Raw genomic sequence first — 19976 nt, 5'->3', positions numbered from 1 at the left:
TCATCAAAATAAAATATAAGTTAAATTTCTTAAATAAGACGCAGATTGTATATTTATTTAGGAATAGTTGAAAAATAACATTTTTAAAAAATTGCTATGGCTTATCTGGAATTTTTTGAGTATAACTGCTTCGAATTTTGTTTTACAAAGCCTTCAATGAAATTGGCAACAATCCCTAGAACAAAGAAAATTCAGCTGCGTCACCAACGTTCCACAGCTTTGCGATAACATAGGGAAGGAATATCGGAAGCAGGTCTCTACATCGAAAATATGGATACTCTGTTTCGGCGATTTTGAAAAACTGGCGTCACAGATGATCATTTGTGCAAAAAAAAAAAAATATTAGTAATCCCTCTTTAAAAGCCTAATTAAAATATTGTGTCAACTGTGCTAAAAACTGATATTGTTCTGTTGCTATCACGTACGCAATTCCAAGTATTTTTGTCACTTACATCCCTAGCATTCTCCAACAACTAGTCCTATTTACACAAGCAAAGGCCCCCATAACGGCATAGTACAGCAACAAAATAACATTTTTAACTTAGGAAATAAGTAAATGATAAAAAATGGTAAAATGTAAATCGGGACAACAGAAGTCGGGATACGCAGATCAGAGAGAAATTACGAGATATGATAGGTTGCAGAGGCTAAAAAGCCATACAAAGTAGGAGCTATAAAAAGTGGGATAATAATAACATCATTTAAACCTAGTATCTAAATATATTGTTCACATACAAAAATTTTTAGTTACAACAAATGTATCTTACCTTGCGGGGCTGATCCAAACCAATGCTAAGTTCCCTGTGATGAGTGATCAATATTTTCGTGTAAATTTCTTTAAAGTAAGTCCATTGATAGTGCTCGGACTAATTTGCTTTTGTGTTATAGCAGATCCGTTAAATATTGTAATGGGTTTGCAAGGTTTGAAACGGGCCTAACCAGTTAGCTTAACACGATGGCTGCCAATCGCCGTTAAGATTGTATGATTGATTTGAAGTGATCAAAAAACTATTCCCGGGTGCAACCCATTTTTATGTTTTGTTATATTAAGTGAGTAAGAATATTAGTGATAACGAAACTTGGGCCGAATCGCCAAAGCAATTAAGTAACTCTGACGAACAGAGGAGGCGAGCAACTAGATTATTGAGGTTTTCCTCCATCACTGCACAGACATGATAACCCAAAATAAAAATTTTCCGCACTTCGATGACAATTTGACTTCCTATATTCTTCTTCCTAATGTTCTTAACACAGCGCGGGTCTCACGTTTCCTCGCTTCTTCCGGCCTTCACCCGTTTAGTCCTAGAATGATCCCTGCTTCTCGATAACTGATGACAATTGATAAGACTAAAATAGATTAAGAATTATTCCATCTGCATCTTGATGTATGTTTGTATGCTAAAACCTGGTAAGAAAAATATCCACTTCGAGCAACGGTTAACTCGATCAACCGCAATCATAGTAGTTAGGGGGTAGTTACGGAAATAAAGGACATTTTTTAAATACATGAAATCATTAGATCGGGCAGAAACAAGTCTTTCTGGTAGTAAGTAATACAAAAGTGTTTCTTTTTTCCTCAGAAATGACCGCCACGGAGCCAAAACTTGAAAAAGACAACAACGTCCAATCGATGAAGAACGAGAAACGCATATACGGCAACATTGGGCACGAGAAGAAGAACGAGAAACTCAGCTGCTTCTGGGCACCCATTTACTGCATTGTCTGGTTAATAATTTTCTTAATCACAGTCATACCTAGTTTTTATCAGTATCCTGAAACACTTAACATATTTGACGAGATCTCGCATGCCGATCAATTCATAGGAGGGCGTTGTCAAATGCAATTATTCAAATTATCAAATATTGGTGTTAAAGTAGTGGGCAGTGTTGAAAATGAAATTCTGGCAGTTAGTTTTCTACTTGAAGAGATTGAAAAAGTAAAAGCCGAGGCACGTCTTGATTTATACGACATTGAAGTGGAGGTACAACATGCAACAGGGGAGTTTGCGTTGTTTGGTTCGGCTACCAGTTATCAAAATATAACAAATGTTGTGGTAAAATTGGCGCCCAAAAATGTCACTCGAGCAACGAGTTTGTTGATTAATGCCCATTTTGATTCGGCACCAAGTTCGCCTGGAGCAGGAGATGATGGAGTAATGATTGCGATTATGTTGGAGACGCTTAGAGTGATCTCGAGGTCAGAAAAGCAGCTTAGAAATTCTATAGTATTCCTTTTCAATGGTGCCGAGGAGTCTGGACTATTGGCATCGCATGGCTTCATTACCTCACATAGATGGGCACTAGATTGCAAGTAAGTAAAATTGTTTAACATTTTTTGAGAATAATAAAATATCTATATAAACCAAAAAATATCTTTTGCAGAGCTTTTATCAATTTGGACTCTGCGGGTTCGGGTGGTCGTGATATTATCTTTCAATCTGGTCCGAATCATCCTTGGCTTATGAAATACTACAAGTCGAGTGCGCCACATCCCCATGGCAACACAATTGCCGAAGAGTTATTTCAAAATGATGTAATGCCAGCAGATACCGACTATCGCATCTTTCGCGACTACGGCATGTTACCTGGCTTGGATATGGCACATACGCTCAATGGTTACGTCTATCACACTAAATTTGATAATTTTCAAACTCTGCAGCCTCGTACCTGCCAGACGACGGGTGAGAACGTCTTAGCACTTGCATGGAGCTTAGCTAATGCTCCGGAGCTGGAGAATCCTCAGGTATGCTTTACAGTTTTACCTATTTTATACAGAGCTGTACATAGCACGCATGAACGATGTCGGCTAACAATCATGCCTCTTTTTTATGGCAGAATAAAATTGAATAGGCAATAGCTCTGAAAAATAAATCGCGTGCAAAGGCGAGAGATCAAGTACAGCTCAAGGCTTTAACACCCGCTTGGCTGTCCCATTAGATGTTAAATTTTCTAACCGCAGCATCACTAAAGAGCGACCCTAACAAAAAAGCAAGCACGCACTTTCCAACTTTTACCTATCCGTAAACAATTTAGAAAGATATATATGTATATATGCGGGTTAGGTTAGGTTGAACTGGCCGGTCCATGAGGACCTCACATAGACTGATTGAGTCCGTAGTGTTACCAGAAGTTTGTTTTAACGACCAAACTGAAAAACCCTATCAAAAACCAGGACCTATGTTATAAAATAACTCCGTCCTCTTGGCAAATACTAGAAGCTTCCTAGGATTTAAGCCACTTGCTGCTTCTAGATCTGACAGCTGTATCACTCCAAATAGCAGGAGTCTTAGCCTGGCAAGTGCAGGGCACGAGCACACAACGTGCTCGATTGTTTCCTCCTCCAACCCGCACTTCCTACATCTGCTATCACTGACCAAGCCTAATTTAAAGGCATGTGACTCCATAAGGCAGTTTCCAGTCAGAATACCCGTCATGAGTCGACAGTCCTCTCTTTTTAATGATAGGAGCAACTTTGTTAGTCTAAGGTTGTAAGACCTACACATAATCGTCGACACTTTACAGCTCCGCGCTTGAACCCATGCCTTTCCCGCTTGGTCGATCATGTGCACCTCTCGCCTTCGCTTAATCTCGGCCAGTATAATTGGGACATCTACGGAGCAAGCTTCAAGGAATGCGCCCTTTTATAGAAGTATAGAATAAGGCTTACAATCGCTGTAAAAACCCAATGAAAAAGAGAGGGCGATAGGCCCCACGCACAACCCAGCATTCTTTTACATGCATAAAGTGCCGTTGACGCCTTCGTCACCCTCTCCTCCACGTTGAGCTTCCATGACAGCTTACTATCTAGGATGATTCCTAGATATTTTGTGCAAGGTTTCTCCTGTAAGGTCACCCCTCCTAACTTAAGCCTGGTCCTATTTCGGACCTTGTATCTCTTTGTAAACAAGACCATATCCGTCTTCTCCGCATTTACTTTCAACCCGACATTAAATGCCCAGGTATGAATATCCCGAAGCCCCTATCCATCAAAGAATATATATGCGGTGCTACAATAAAATAACAGCGCTACCAAGTTCTCGGTGACTTTACGTTGGACGTGGAAGGCACAAGTGACGGCGTTATTGGACATATACGTCGATGGCATGACGCTACCGACTTCTCGACACCTACTAGTATTGGCAAAGAGGATTGATATAATAAGAGACGTCAGTTCATACTTTTTGTGAAATTTATTTGTAAGCTGAATTGCTTCACAATTGAAGGGAGGGCCGTTTCACTTGACCTACCCTTACAATAGGCATACTGCGGTCCCGCTAGTAGCCCCCGAGAAATGCTCTAAATTAGTTTAAGTGGAACAGGTGCCGCCCATACTTGAACTAGACTGCAAACTCGCTTGTGTTGCCAATGCTCATAGCTGAATATTAGACTCCGTTACTTGTTTTTCCTACATTTGCTTTTACCTCGTTTCTTTTCCAGGATTATGCAGAGGGCACCACTGTATTCTATGACTATCTTGGCTGGTTTATGATATCCTATACTGAGAACAATGGTATCTTAATAAATATTGCTACCTCAGCTGTTGCTTTGATAGTAATCACTACCTCTATTGTGATAATGCCACCCGAAATGGATTCAAAGACGTCTCTTTCGAATTTCGTACGCTTTTTCATCATATTTGTTGTTCAACTTGTTTCCATTTTACTGGCAGTGGCGGTAACATTTTGGATTGCATATACAATCGATGGTATGGGTGCCTCGGAATGTTGGTATTCGCAGACTTGGTTAATATTTGGTCTGTACTTTTGTCCCATGTTCTTTGTTATGTGTTTCTTGCCGTCGTTATACATTGGTTGGACGAAAGTGGATGTAAGTAAGAGGATAACATATTTGACAGTTGTTACTGTACTTAATAATAAAATATAATAAAAAACCTGTTTCAAATGAATTTTGCTTAAAATTGAAGTAAACGTAAACACTTTATTCTGAATATATTCTATATGTATTGTATCTTCACTTTCAGACCAAAATGCCGCTGAACCAGACCATAGCCTGTTTTATGCATTCGCATGGCATAATTATGGTTGCTCTTTGCTTGGGTATGACTGCTATGGGCCTACGTTCTGCATACCTTCCAATGGTTGGCATATTATTTTACACTATTTCGGTAATATTAAACATTTTGGGAAAAGGTAAGCTAAATAGCCCAATTAAGCTTCTTCAGCCGTTTTATATTACTATTTTCATTACAGAATGTTTTTACATACCCATTCACCTGCTATGCCAGCTGCTGCCTTTCTGCTTCTATACTTATCTTACATATGTGTTTCTTACAATGTTTATACCCTTTCAGGCTCGTAGTGGTCCGGCGCGTTCACCAGAGATACTAATTAGTATAATTTGCATTGTAGCAAGCATACACTTTGGGGGATTCATTGTGAGTATCAATATTAAGTAAAAATTTTTTAAATTAAATAGTCAAGACGAAGCTTTGAAACGCTGGAAGTGTGGGAACCGCCCGTCTCAGAGTTCCCGCATTAAAGAAAATGCTATTAGATCAGGTAAAAAGTTTTATTTACGACTGGTACCACCCAAATCTATTTGAGCTCTGACTATATTTAATCTAGGCCAATGACATTTAAAGTATCGATCGAAAAAATTTCGTTGATATTTTATGATAATTTGGCGACCTTTCAAGATTATCTATGTAATAAGCGGAACATTTTCGAAATAACTTCGGGGTATCTCTGCATATGGCGGCCACCGTGGTGTGATGGTAGCGTGCTCCGCCTATCACACCGTATGCCCTGGGTTCAACTCCCGGGCAAAGCAACATCAAAATTTTAGAAATAAGATTTTTCAATTAGAAGAAAATTTTTCTAAGCGGGGTCGCCCCTCGGCAGTGTTTGGCAAGCGCTCCGGGTGTATTTCTGCCATGAAAAGCTCTCAGTGAAAACTCATCTGCCTTGCAGATGCCGTTCGGAGTCGGCATAAAACATGTAGGTCCCGTCCGGTCAATTTGTAGGGAAAAATCAAGAGCAGCACGACGCAAATTGGAAGAGAAGCTCGGCCTTAGATCTCTTCGGAGGTTATCGCGCCTTACATATTGTTACGAATATTAGCAAAACTAAGGAGTGCTGCCAGCTCTAAGCCGATCTAAGCAGTGACGTGAATGCACATCAATAATTCAATCATTATGTATCTACATAAACGAATCAATAATTGCGTCTACACATATGTACACATTCCGACGAGCAACATTTACATACAAGGCAGCGAGAGATGAGATGTCACACACCGATGAATTTACTTATACGCTTATGTGTGTGTGGGAGACTGTGAACTACAAACACATGCATATACCTTATCTGAGTTGTCACAAGAGAGAGCAATAATTTGTGCACGTAGTTGTGGCTGGCGATTTTGTAGCCGAAACAACTAGTAACTTCTGGAAATCGAAGAGCCTAGAAGTATGCAGCGTAAACTATAAAAGCGGCGCCAGCGAGTAAGAAGAAATTCAGTTTGATTTGAATTGTCAAGCAGTTACGAGTAAGACGATATCTAGCGAGCAATAGCACTATTATTTTGAAAGTCAGTTTCCTTTAAGCTATCAGTTTGGTTATTAAGCTATTCGTTGTACAGTTGGAGTGTTATTGTGAAGTACTTTAATAAAGGCCATTTTGCATTACTACAAATTGGAGTTATTTATTCAACAGTTTAGTGATTCGAACTTAGCAGAGGATTGCAAATAAGAGGATTTGCAAGTAAATTCGTTACAATTGGTGTCAGAAGAGGAATTGTTGAATAAATTCCGGAGGACAACAAGGACATGGCAAAGTTCAGTGAATTGAAGATCCAGCAACTAAAGAAGGAGTTGGAGAGCCGTGGATTGAATACAAGCGGCGTTAAACTTGAACTTCAGGCACGGCTACGAGAGGCAATGGAAGCGGAAGGAATTGATGTGGAAGAGTATGACTTTCATCTTGATGGCGAAGAAGTAACAAAAATTGAAGAGAAAAACGAAACATCGCAGACGGTTACCAGCACAGACTTGAACATGATATTGGCTGCAATATCTGCACAAACATCGACTGTAGCATCAATGTCGTCACAAATGTCATCACAACTGGAAGAGCAGAAGACATATATGGCATCACAACTGGAAGAACAAAAAACGTATATGTCATCTCAACTGGAAGAACAGAAAACGTATATGTCATCTCAACTGGAATCACAGGAGACACGTATTACATCCAAGATGGAAACTCAACTGGCAGAGCAGAAGACATATATGGCATCCCAACTGGAATCACAGGAGGCACGTATTTCAGAAATGACGTCGCAAGTGTCATCTCAACTGGAAGACCAAAAGACATATATGGCATCTCAATTGGAAGCGCAAGAGGCACGTATGTCTGAAATTTCGGCAGAAATTTTGGAACAGGTATCATCAAAACTGGAAGCGCAGGATGCAAAAATGGCTCAATTTCAGGCAGAAGTAGATGATTTAAAAGGTCGTATGGAGCAGTTACAACTAAATCGCCCAGCTGTTTCAGCGAGTAATCCAAAGGTAAAGACACCATCCTTTGACGGTTCTGCTCCTTTTCAGGTCTTTAAGCTACAGTTTGAGAAGACCGCAGCAGTGAACCAATGGAATGCTGAAGATAAAGTTGCAGCTCTGTTCGTGGCACTGAAAGGGCCTGCCGCGGAAATCTTACAGACCATCCCAGAGTACGAGCGGAACCATTACGAAACATTGATGAGCGCTTTAGAGAGACGTTACGGAAGCGAGCATAGGAAACAGATATTCCAAATTCAGTTGCAAAACCGCTACCAAAAAGCAAATGAGACATTGCAGGAGTTTGCTTCAGATATTGAAAGATTGGCTCATCTTGCAAATGCGGACGCACCCGTGGAATACACTGAAAGGGTAAAGATTCAGAGCTTTATAAATGGCATACGGGACGTCGAAACAAAGCGAGCTACATACGCAAACCCAAAGCCAACATTCGCAGAAACGGTGTCACAAGCTCTGATTCAGGAAACAGCGTCGCTTCTGTGTAAGCCAGTTTTCAAAGCACGCCGTGTGGAAGTAGAAAGGCCAGAGTGGGTAGAAACAATTTTGGAAGCACTGAAGGGATCTCAACAGAAGAATGCCGGAGTTATTAAATGTCTCAAGTGCGGCAACCCAGGTCACATTGCACGTCATTGCGATCTTGGTCCTAATAGTTCCAACAATGTGGGTGGCCGTAAACGCAAAGCTGGAGGAGATGAGCAAGAGCGAGTAAGAGGTAGAGAGCTAGATCCAGCTATTGAATGCCCTGTGATATCTGTGTCGCAAATTGGAAGGAAATCAAGCAGTCTTACCGTCAGGGGGAATGTGGATGGCAAAGAACGAATACTGACTGTAGATACGGGCGCATCTCATTCCTTGATCCGATCTGACTTGGTCAACAGGAGAGTAAAACCGTTACCTGGAGCAAAGTTGCGTACGGTCACTGGCGAGTATAACCAAGTTCAGGGAGAAGTGATATGTGAAGTATTGATTGGGAAGGTCATGGTCCTACACAAATTTGTTGTGGCGGAGATTGTTGATGAAGTTATATTGGGAGTAGATTTCTTGGTTGACCATGACATCAAGATCGATATGCAGAGAAGGGTGATGCGTTATGAGAACCAAGATGTGCCACTTAACTTTAGTTTGGAAAAAGGGTTCAGCAGTAATCGGGTACTGGTGGAAAAGACTCGACAAAGACCACGAAAGTCGAAGGCAAAGGTTGATAGATCGAATGGGCCAAATAAATCAAAATCAAAAGTACCTGCGAGAGAAACACTGGCATTGACAAAACCTAAAAGACGCAGGAAAATGAAGCAACGAATTTTCGAGAAGGAATGCGAGGGTAGTTTCAATCCAGAGCGCACTACTGTGGGGAAACGTGGGAACGATACTGATTATGCAAAGCAAATCCGTCCAGCGCAAGCTCTACGAAGTAGTTCATCGGCCAAACAACAGAGTGTAAAGGAACGAACCAGGGTATTGAGTGGTACGATGAAACACAGGTACCATGAGAACAATAATTCGAAAAGTTTCTTGGCGGGAGATTTGGTACTGTTATACAACCCTCACCGGCGGAAAGTTGTTCCATCCAAATTTCGGTGCAGTTGGGAAGGCCCGTACAAGATTGTGAAGAAGCTCAGTGATACCATCTACCGCATACAAAGCACTGAGAAACCACGGAGTAGAAGAGTGGTACATTTGGCGATGCTAGCAGCGTTTAAATCAAGAGATTTGTCTGATCGGGACGATCAGACTTAGGTGGAGGGCAGTGTTACGAATATTAGCAAAACTAAGGAGTGCTGCCAGCTCTAAGCCGATCTAAGCAGTGACGTGAATGCACATCAATAATTCAATCATTATGTATCTACATAAACGAATCAATAATTGCGTCTACACATATGTACACATTCCGACGAGCAACATTTACATACAAGGCAGCGAGAGATGAGATGTCACACACCGATGAATTTACTTATACGCTTATGTGTGTGTGGGAGACTGTGAACTACAAACACATGCATATACCTTATCTGAGTTGTCACAAGAGAGAGCAATAATTTGTGCACGTAGTTGTGGCTGGCGATTTTGTAGCCGAAACAACTAGTAACTTCTGGAAATCGAAGAGCCTAGAAGTATGCAGCGTAAACTATAAAAGCGGCGCCAGCGAGTAAGAAGAAATTCAGTTTGATTTGAATTGTCAAGCAGTTACGAGTAAGACGATATCTAGCGAGCAATAGCACTATTATTTTGAAAGTCAGTTTCCTTTAAGCTATCAGTTTGGTTATTAAGCTATTCGTTGTACAGTTGGAGTGTTATTGTGAAGTACTTTAATAAAGGCCATTTTGCATTACTACAAATTGGAGTTATTTATTCAACAGTTTAGTGATTCGAACTTAGCAGAGGATTGCAAATAAGAGGATTTGCAAGTAAATTCGTTACAATATTTTATTTATTTATCTCTGTATATCTTTTGGATTGTTTTCGTGTTAATTTTCAGATTACTTTCCCTATCATTTCGGGAATCATTTTGGATTTGTTATTTGATCGTTTTGAGGCTGATTTTGGATTTGGGATTATTTTTGTTACCGATTTGAAACTATCACTGGTTCAAAAGAGTCTGTGTTCGGGATCATTCCGTGACGTATTTAAGAAAAATATCAGGGCTATTTCTGAAAAACTTTGGGACTATTTCCGGATCATTTCAGCACTATCTCCAAAAAATTTTAAAACTATCGGTTCACGACCAATGCTGGATCATTTCAAAACTTGCTCCGTATAATTTCGGAGCTATCTCCGAAAAATTTCGAGACTCTTTTCTGATATTTACTGTTTTTTTTTTTTATTTTGTGATTAAACCGCCGCTATCTAAAGATCGACTTGGGACTAGTTTTTGCTGTCCTCGGATCATGTTGAGACTATTTGGGTGTAATTTCCAATCCATTTCGAGATCATTTGGGATTCAATTGGGGATTATTTCGGGACAATTAGAGAACGATATTGGGACTGTTTTTTGATTATTTCGGAAGCCTTGCCAAATTATTTTAAAAGCAACATCGAGACTATTTCATGAGAGCTCATTATTTCGAAATAATTTGATCATTTGAATAGTTCTTTGCCATTATTTAGGTACCAGATGAGTCTGGGCGATTTAGGTATTCTTTTAGAAATTATGTCTGGCCTATTTCCGAAATTTTTGGGTGCGAGGTCTAAATAATGTCCAGCACTCTCCTGACCGATTGGTTGTTTCTTTGGACCATGCCCATTCTTCGAGTACAAAACTCAGTCTAACAATTTATAATTACTGTGTACCTATTTTATTTTCTTTTAATACAGCTACCTGTATTACATAAGTTCCACAAATCAATGTCCTTCGTAAACATATTTGCAGTTTTGTGTTTGGCATTTATTATGCTCGCTAACTTACCCATTGGCTTTCCTTATAAGCAGGAAGTTTCCACGCAGAGAGCATATATTACGGTAAGTTTATCTTCTATATATTTGTCTAGTTTTCATTATGCATATTTCAGAGATACTTAACCAGTAAGGCCAAATTTTCAGTGTATGTTTAAACTACAGTTAAGCTTGGCAATATTTTAACATTGCTATTTTTTATGCATAGGGTTGATTTTCCAGGGGGAATTCAAGCTGCTGAGCTCAACCTAACTTTGATGCTCTAGTTAACTTAAACTCGCACTGAAAGACCGAGCTTAAGACAGTCTGATACTCTGTTAAATGTAAATCTCATTTTCCATCACATTCTTTCGATTCATTCCTACGTTATTTTAGCATTCGAGTCGTACATGGTATGATGAAGGAGGTAAGATCTATAGGAACGATTCGGGTTTCGATATTCAAGTTTTGGATAGGCGCATCGACATATTGCAGAACGCTGTTTTGAATAATTTTGAGGCAAATGCTATACCTACAGAAGCGTGTACCCCAGATGTCTGTTGGATGGTTTCGGCGTAAGTGAATAATAATATTGATTCGTTTTGTTGTGCTAATTTTCCGACAGGGTAGATAATACATGTATATTGGAACGATTTTTCGTCATCGCTTGTCATTTTTTGAAAAATGACACTGATGATGGTGCAACGGCCAAACCGGTTTGTGTCCAAACCAAATTTGATAATGGATGATGCCAAATCGTTCCAATATAAATCAATAATATTAATCATTGTTAAGTTTTGTAAAACTAGCGAATATCTAACTCTTAACAGAAATGTTGATATTTCCTATTATTCCTTCTTTTATTTTCCAGTACTGGACGCTGGATACAAGCATCAAGTCCATCCTTGCCCATGACTACTGAGCTGATATTGAACTCAAAAAAGTTCACAACAAATACAAGAATACGTTATGACTTTGGCTTGAAAGTTGCAGATCGCTCTGTTATTTATGTGGTCACGTATCCAGGCATGAGAGTGGTTGATTGGAGCTTTAGTACAGCCATACTGAGAAACGACTCAGGACCCTACCTGGTTAATCGGATTTACGCAATGGTTGAGGAACCACTACAATTTTGGGTAGAAGTTGATGTAAGTGTATATGTACATAGTTTGTTGAATGCAATCATCAATAGGGCTTACAAAACTGCTTATTTTTCAGAATTTTTGTATCCTCGAATATGTTTTGAAATTATCTACAATTCTAAAATAATTTCAAGATAGTCCTCAGATGACCCGCCCCAAGTGATCTTTAATTGATTCCGCATTGGACATGAAACAGTCCAAAAACTATAACAAAAATCATGCCAAAATTAAATGACTATGGACCCAAAATTATCACAAATCATTCAGCTATTGAATCCCGAAGTTATGCCAAAATAATATCGAACACAAAAACTAAATGATCCGGAGCTATTCCCAAAATCGTCCTCAAATGTTCTAAAGCTGATCCCGAAAACAATTCCAAAGTTATAGCATAAAGATGCGGAAATGGTCACGAAATAACATCCCAAATTGATTCAGATATAGTCCCGAAATAACTTCAAAATTGGGTCACAGACGTCGCGATATGATAATTAAAAAATACCAAAATAGTAACCAAGACTCTAAACAATCCCGAAAAGATCCTTAATATCATCTCACAATAGTCCCGAAACGATCTCTCAAATTCCAAAATATACCAAAACTTTCCGAAATAGGCGCGAATTAGTACTGATGTGAAATACCGAAAAAATCCTCAAATTTTAACAAAAAACAAGTAAGGATTAAGTTGGGGTATAACCGAACATTACATACTCAGTTGAGAGCTATGGTGACAACATAAGGGAAAATAACCATGTAGGAAAATGAACCGAGGGAAACCCTTGAATGTGTTTGTATGACATGTGTATCAAATGAAAGGCATTAAAGAATATTTTATGAGGGAGTGGGCCATAGTTCTATAGGTGGACGCCATTTAGGGATATAGCCATAAAAGTGGATCAGGGTTGACTCTAGAATGTGTTTGTACGATATGGGTATCAAATTAAAGGTATTAATGAGGGTTTTAAAACGGAGTGGTGTTTGTTGTATAGGTGGTCGCCTTTTCGAGATATCGCCATAAAGGTGGACCAGGGGTGACCCTAGAATTTGTTTGTACAATATGGGCATGAAACGAATGGTGTTAATGAGTATTTTAAAAGGGAGTGGGCCTTAGTTCTATAGGTGGATGCCGTTTCGAAATATCGCCATAAAGGTGGACCAGGGTTGACTCTAGAATGTGTTTGTACGATATGGGTATCAAATTAAAGGTATTAATGAGGGTTTTAAAACGGAGTGGTGTTTGTTGTATAGGTGGTCGCCTTTTCGAGATATCGCCATAAAGGTGGACCAGGGGTGACTCTGGAATGCGTTTGTATGATATGGGTATCAAATGAAAGGTTTTAATGAGTGTTTTAACAGGGAGTAATCCTTAGTCCCATAGGTGGACGCCGTATCGAGATATCGCCATAAAGGTGGACCAGGGGTGACCCTCGAATTTGTTTGTTCAATATGGGTATCAAAAGAAAGGTGTTAATAAGTATTTTAAAAGTGAGTAATCCTTAATCCCATAGGTCGACGCCGTTTCGAGATATCGCCATAAAGGTGGAGCAGGGGTGACCCTAGAATTTGTTTGCACAATATGGGCATCAAACGAAAGGTGTTAATGAGTGTTTTAAAAGGGAGTGGGCCTTATATCTATAGGTGGACGCCGTTTCGAAATATCGCCATAAAGGTGGACCAGGGGTGACTCTAGAATGTGTTTTTACGATATGGGTATCAAATTAAAGGTATTAATGAGTATTTTAAAAGGGAGTAGGCCTTAGTTCTATAGGTGGACGCCGTTTCAAAATATCGCCATAAAGGTGGACCAGGGGTGACTCTAGAATGTGTTTGTACGATATGGGTATCAAATGAAAGGTGTTAATGAGTATTTTAAAAGGGAGTGGGCCTTAGTTCTATAGGTGGACGCCTTTTCGAGGTATCGCAATAAAGGTGGACCAGGGGTGACTCTAGACTTTGTTAGTACGATATGGGTATCAAAAGAAAGGTGTTAATGAGTATTTTAAAAGGGAGTAATCCTTAGTTCATAGGTGGACGCCGTTTCGAGGTATCGCAATAAAGGTGGACCAGGGGTGACTCTAGACTTTGTTAGTACGATATGGGTATAAAATGAAAGGTGTTAATGAGTATTTTTAAAGCGAGTGGGCCTTCGTTCTATAGGTGTTCGCCTTTTCGAGATATCGCCATAAAGGTGGACCAGGGTTGACTCTAGAATGTGTTTGTACGATATGGGTATCAAATTAAAGGTATTAATGAGTATTTTAAAAGGGAGTGGGCCTTAGTTCTATAGGTGGACGCCGTTTCGAAATATCGCCATATAGGTGGACCAGGGTTGACTCTAGAATGTGTTTGTACGATATGGGTATCAAATTAAAGGTGTTAATGAGTATTTTAAAAGGGAGTGGGCCTTAGTTCTATAGGTGGACGCCTTTTCGAGGTATCGCAATAAAGGTGGACCAGGGGTGACTCTAGACTTTGTTAGTACGATATGGGTATCAAATGAAAGGTGTTAATGAGTATTTTAAAAGGGAGTAATCCTTAGTTCATAGGTGGACGCCGTTTCGAGGTATCGCAATAAAGGTGGACCAGGGGTGACTCTAGACTTTGTTAGTACGACATGGGCATGAAACGAATGGTGTTAATGAGTATTTTAAAAGGGAGTGGGCCTTAGTTCTATAGGTGGATGCCGTTTCGAAATATCGCCATAAAGGTGGACCAGGGTTGACTCTAGAATGTGTTTGTACGATATGGGTATCAAATTAAAGGTATTAATGAGGGTTTTAAAAGGGAGTGGTGGTTGTTGTATAGGTGGTCGCCTTTTCGAGATATCGCCATAAAGGTGGACCAGGGGTGACTCTAGAATGCGTTTGTACGATATGGGTATCAAATAAAACGTGTTAATGAGTATTTTAAAAGGGAGTAATCCTTAGTCCCATAGGTGGACGCCGTTTCGAGATATCGCCATAAAGGTGGACCAGGGGTGACCCTAGAATTTGTTTGTACAATATGGGCATCAAACGAAAGGTGTTAACGAGTGTTTTAAAAGGGAGTGGACGCCGTTTCGAAATATCGCCATAAAGGTGGACCAGGGGTGACTCTAGAATGTGTTTGTACGATATGGGTATCAAATTTAAGGTATTTATGAGTATTTTAAAAGGGAGTGGGCCTTAGTTCTATAGGTGGACGCCGTTTCGAAATATCGCCATAAAGGTGGACCAGGGGTGACTCTAGAATGTGTTTGTACGATATGGGTATCAAATGAAAGGTGTTAATGAGTATTTTTAAAAGGGAGTGGTCCTTCGTTCTATAGGTGTTCGCCTTTTCGAGATATCGCCATAAAGGTGGACCAGGGTGACTTTAGAATATGCTTGTACGATATGGGTATCAAATGAAAGGTGTTAATGAGTATTTTAAAAGGGGGTGGGCCTTAGTTCTATAGGTGGACGCCTTTTCGAGGTATCGCAATAAAGGTGGACCAGGGGTGACTCTAGACTTTGTTAGTACGATATGGGTATCAAATGAAAAGTGTTAATGAGTATTTTTAAAAGGGAGTGGGCCTTCGTTCTATAAGTGGACACCGTTTCGAAATATCACCATAAAGGTGGACCAAGGTTGACTCTAGAATGTGTTTGTACGATATGGGTATCAAATTAAAGGTGTTAATGAGTATTTTAAAAGGGAGTGGGCCTTAGTTCTATAGGTGGACGCCTTTTCGAGGTATCGCAATAAAGGTGGACCAGGGGTGACTCTAGAATGTGTTTGTACGATATGGGTATCAAATTAAAGGTGTTAATGAGTATTTTAAAAGGGAGTGGGCCTTATATCTATAGGTGGACGCCGTTTCGAAATATCGCCATAAAGGTGGACCGGGGGTGACTCTAGAATGTGTTTGTACGATATGGGTATCAAATTAAAGGTGTTAATGAGTATTTTAAAAGGGAGTGGGCCTTAGTTCTATAGGTGTTCGCCTTTTCGAGATATCGCCATAAAGGTGGACCAGGGGTGACTCTAGAATTTATTTGTACAATATGTGTATCAAAAGAAAGGTGTTAATGATTATTTTAAAAGGGAGTAATCCTTAGTTCCATAGGTGGACGCCGTTTCCGGATATCGCCATAAAGGTGGGCTAGGGGTGACTCTAGAATTCGTTTGTGCAATATGGGTATCAAACGAAAGGAGTTAATGAGTATTTTAAAAGGGAGTGGGCCCTTAGTTCTATAGGTGGACGCCGTTTCGAAATATCGCAATAAAGGTGGACCAGGGTGACTCTAGAATGAGTTTGTACGATATGGGTATCAAATTAAAGGTATTAATGAGAGTTTTAAAAGGGAGTGGTGGTAGTTGTATATGTGAAGCGTTTTCCAGATATCGACCAAAATGTGGACCAGGGTGACCCAGAACATCATCTGTTGGATACCGCTAATTTATTTATATATGTAATACCTGCCAAGATTTTAAGGGTTTTTTATTTCGCCCTGCAGAACTTTTTCATTTTCTTCTACTTAATATGGTAGGTGTCACAACCATTTTATAAAGTTTTTTCTAAAGTTATATTTCGCTTCAATAAAACAATCCAATTACCTTACCATGTTTCATCACTTTTTTCGTATTTGGTATAGAATTATGGCATTTTTTTCATTTTTCGTAATTTTCGATATCGAAAAAGTGGGCGTGGTCATATTTGGATTTCGTTCATTTTTCATACCAAGATAAAGTGAGTTCAAGTAAGCGCGTTGTCAAGTTATCGTGTTAACGGCCATGCGGAAGGGCAGACGGACGACTGTGTATAAAAACTGGGCGTGGCATCAACCGATTTCGCCCATTTTCACAGAAAAGAGTTAACGTCATAAAGTCTATGCCTCTACCTCTCAAAAGGATTGGTTAATTTTTGTTCGACTTATGGCGTTAAAAGTATCCTAGACAAATTAAATGAAAAAGGGCGGAGCCACGCCCCTTTTGAAATTTTCTTTTATTTTTGTATTTGGTTGCACTATATCATTACTGGAGTTGAATGTTGACATAATTTACTTATATACTGTAAAGATATTAAATTTTTTGTTAAAATTTTACTTTAAAAAAAATTTTTTTTTTAAGTGGGCGTGGTCCTTCTCCGATTTTGCTAATTTTTTTAAGCGTACATATAGTAATAGGAGTAACGTTCCTGCCAAATTTCATCATGATATCTTCAACGACTGCCAAATTACAGCTTGCAAAATTTTAAATTTCCTTCTTTTAAAAGTGGGCGGTGCCACGCCCATTGTCCAAAATTTTACTAATTTTCTATTCTGCGTCATAAGTTCAACTCATCTACCAAGTTTCGTCGCTTTATCTCTCTTTTGTAATGAATTATCGCAATTTTTCGGTTTTTCGCAATTCTCGATATCGAAAAAGTGGGCGTGGTTATAGTCCGATATCGTTCATTTTAAATAGCGATCTGAGATGAGTGCTCAGGAACCTACATACCAAATTTCATCAAGATACCTCAAAATTTACTCAAATTATCGTGTTAACGGACGGACGGACGGACATGGCTCAATCAAATTTTTTTTCGATACTGATTATTTTGATATATGGAAGTCTATATCTATCTCGATTCCTTTATATATGTACAACCAACCGTTATCCAATCAAACTTAATATACTCTGTGAGCTCTGCTGAACTGAGTATAATAAAACGATCACCCAAAAAGTATCCCCAAATGATTCAACTATCCCCGATAATCCGGAAATGTTCAGAAGCACTCCCTATATTATCCCAAAATAGTCCCGAAATATTTTCGATAAAATCCAAGAAAAAAAACGAAAAGATCCCGATCATACTCCCGAAATAGGGATAACGAGTGAATGTTGATACTCTTTTGAAAAACTTATACATGCTTGAACTCAACTGAGATTGAGGAAAAATTTTGAGCCTATAATTTCACACAATTTCTTAAATTTTCAGACCGGCTTAACCAACCACGAGGGTGCCACTCTACGTCTTGGCGTGGGCTCATACTTCTTTCATGACGAAGCCTTCTACACCAATGAATTGCGAGAGTTCTTGGGAAAATTTCCGAAATGGTCATGTCCAATAAGTTGGTTTATATCATTCGTAACACGGGATTTCTAGCATTACCTTTACTTTTAAAATTATCTACAATTATGGAACAAAATTGAGACCTAGCAGCTCAACATTTTAACTTAATTTTCCTGCAAATTACTTAAGCTTAAAAGTCTATACAAAAGCAATGCATTTTTTCTAAATTGATTATATTCGTAAATAAATAACTTTTTTACAAACTTTGCAAATTTACAACAAAAAGTCTTAAATACATTACTTAATTAAATAAATATTTTTCTCGTTCTAATTTTCTTTAGTAAAAATCATATTTGAAAGAATTTCTTCCACTTTTTTGTTCGTTGTTTTGCGTTTCCTTAAATAATATTTATTTATTTAATATTATATTATTTAATATTATTTATTTATTTTAAAGTTTGGTAGTAAGTAGGTACAATTAAAGCTATGGCATCCAAGATGAACATTCATTCAAAAACTAATCGTCTTTACTTATTACAATCGCCAGCTCTCATAGGAACTTGTCCAAGCGCTCACTGTCGACCAAGCGGGGAATTCGCCTAAGAAATCGCGAAACTCGTCCGTATTGGAGATATCGTCGTGTACTTTGTGCCCAATAACAGCAATATCAAAGGTTGCGCCCGACCAATCGGGACTATCGTGCTGAAAGATCAGAAACATTTTTTTATTAAATAAAGTAAAACGAGTATGCATACAAATATGTATGCGAATGCAAGTATGAAAACCCAATAAACAATTTATGCGATTCCAATTTGAACATATGATAATTAACCTTATTCTACGCTGATTGCCAGAGAAAATACAGTCTCTCAATTTGAGAAGTAGGGAAAATTCTATATTAAAAATGCGTCTCATTGTTTGGTTGTTTGAGAACTAACTTTTGAAATTGAACAAAAATGTTAATTGGGTAGTAGAATATATGTAAATGCGAAGAAATCTAGCATGACGATGGCGATAAGCGAATAAGAACGCAAGTGTGAACCCTAAAATTAACTTTCGCGATGCTGCAGGCGCAGCTTGAATCCGCATTTCCTGCTTGCTTCATTGTTTGTAGCTCGCGGTTTTAGTTTGTCCCCTTATCATATTACGGCGTCTACCGTATCTGTTAGATGACGCTCGGGGAACCAAATGATTTCGGCAGCCTATTTGCTATCAACTTGCGGCAAAAGGGATCCCGCTACCCTGCAAAATATAGTGTGTGTCCAGCGCTCACTTACCTAACTCTAAGCCCATCTGTACAGGAGCAGACCACAATCGGACCAAAGAGATCTGCTTGACAGTTGGCCGTAATATTGTAACCCAGATTATCTCAACCTTAAAATAGTGCATAGTACGATGCACTAACAAGCGTTGTGGTACCACAGTAGAGCCCAGGTCTTTAATAGCATCTTGGCTCCCCGAGTATATTTATAATTCTCAAACCGTAGTAGCACTAGATAGCATCGCGTCCATAGCCGCGGCAAGTTCCGCTTGAAAAAAGCTGCGTAGATCGAGCAGATTAAATTTACGACCTCTTGGCAGAATGCAATGCGTGAACCAGTCAAGTCTCAGCTGACTCCCTCTCTTCCGTGTTCTCTGGAAGGAATAGCTGCATTGAAGCTTTCGCAGGAGACAGGAGAGGGATAAGGTAAAAGTTTTTAAGAATGTTGGAGTTTAAAAAACAAGCTGTGAAGCTGAAGAAGACCATAGGACTTAAATTTAGAGAGTCGACATAGCGGAGTTTCGGGTGTTTCAGGGCACGCGGCGAAACAGACGATAAGTGAAAAATAAGCACGGCGTGTAACAGCTGCTGATATCAGAGGATCGCAGGTGGCATTTTCACCCCTGAGACCCACCAAGCGTCACAAATTATA

The 19976-nt window shown here is 39.2% G+C and overlaps 2 protein-coding genes across 3 annotated transcripts in view; one reads left to right on the top strand and one right to left on the bottom strand.

Moving 5' to 3' along the window:
* Positions 1-1741: 1741 nt before the first annotated feature.
* On the top strand, positions 1742-18325 carry LOC137246063 (endoplasmic reticulum metallopeptidase 1; the record flags this gene model as incomplete). Its single annotated transcript, XM_067777163.1, has 9 exons — positions 1742-2310; positions 2382-2742; positions 4437-4826; positions 4981-5149; positions 5210-5394; positions 10849-10992; positions 11302-11480; positions 11777-12053; positions 17989-18325. Coding segments are annotated over 9 exons (2442 nt in total), but the record flags the coding sequence as incomplete, so codon positions are not given.
* The window catches only part of LOC137244746 (endoplasmic reticulum metallopeptidase 1), a 102441-nt gene continuing 100740 nt past the window's right edge, over positions 18276-19976 (bottom strand). For both annotated transcript variants that reach the window (XM_067774190.1, XM_067774191.1), the window contains exon 11: positions 18276-18765. In XM_067774190.1, the coding sequence (XP_067630291.1) occupies positions 18598-18765 (168 nt within the window). In that variant the 3' untranslated portion in view covers positions 18276-18597. The remainder of the gene's footprint in view (positions 18766-19976) is intronic.

This window comes from Eurosta solidaginis, chromosome 3 (assembly GCF_040869045.1).
Source record: "Eurosta solidaginis isolate ZX-2024a chromosome 3, ASM4086904v1, whole genome shotgun sequence".
NCBI classification, from domain to species: Eukaryota; Metazoa; Arthropoda; class Insecta; order Diptera; family Tephritidae; genus Eurosta; species Eurosta solidaginis.
The sequence above is the reverse complement of the archived record's forward strand: the minus strand, read 5'-3'. Positions and strand labels throughout refer to the sequence as shown.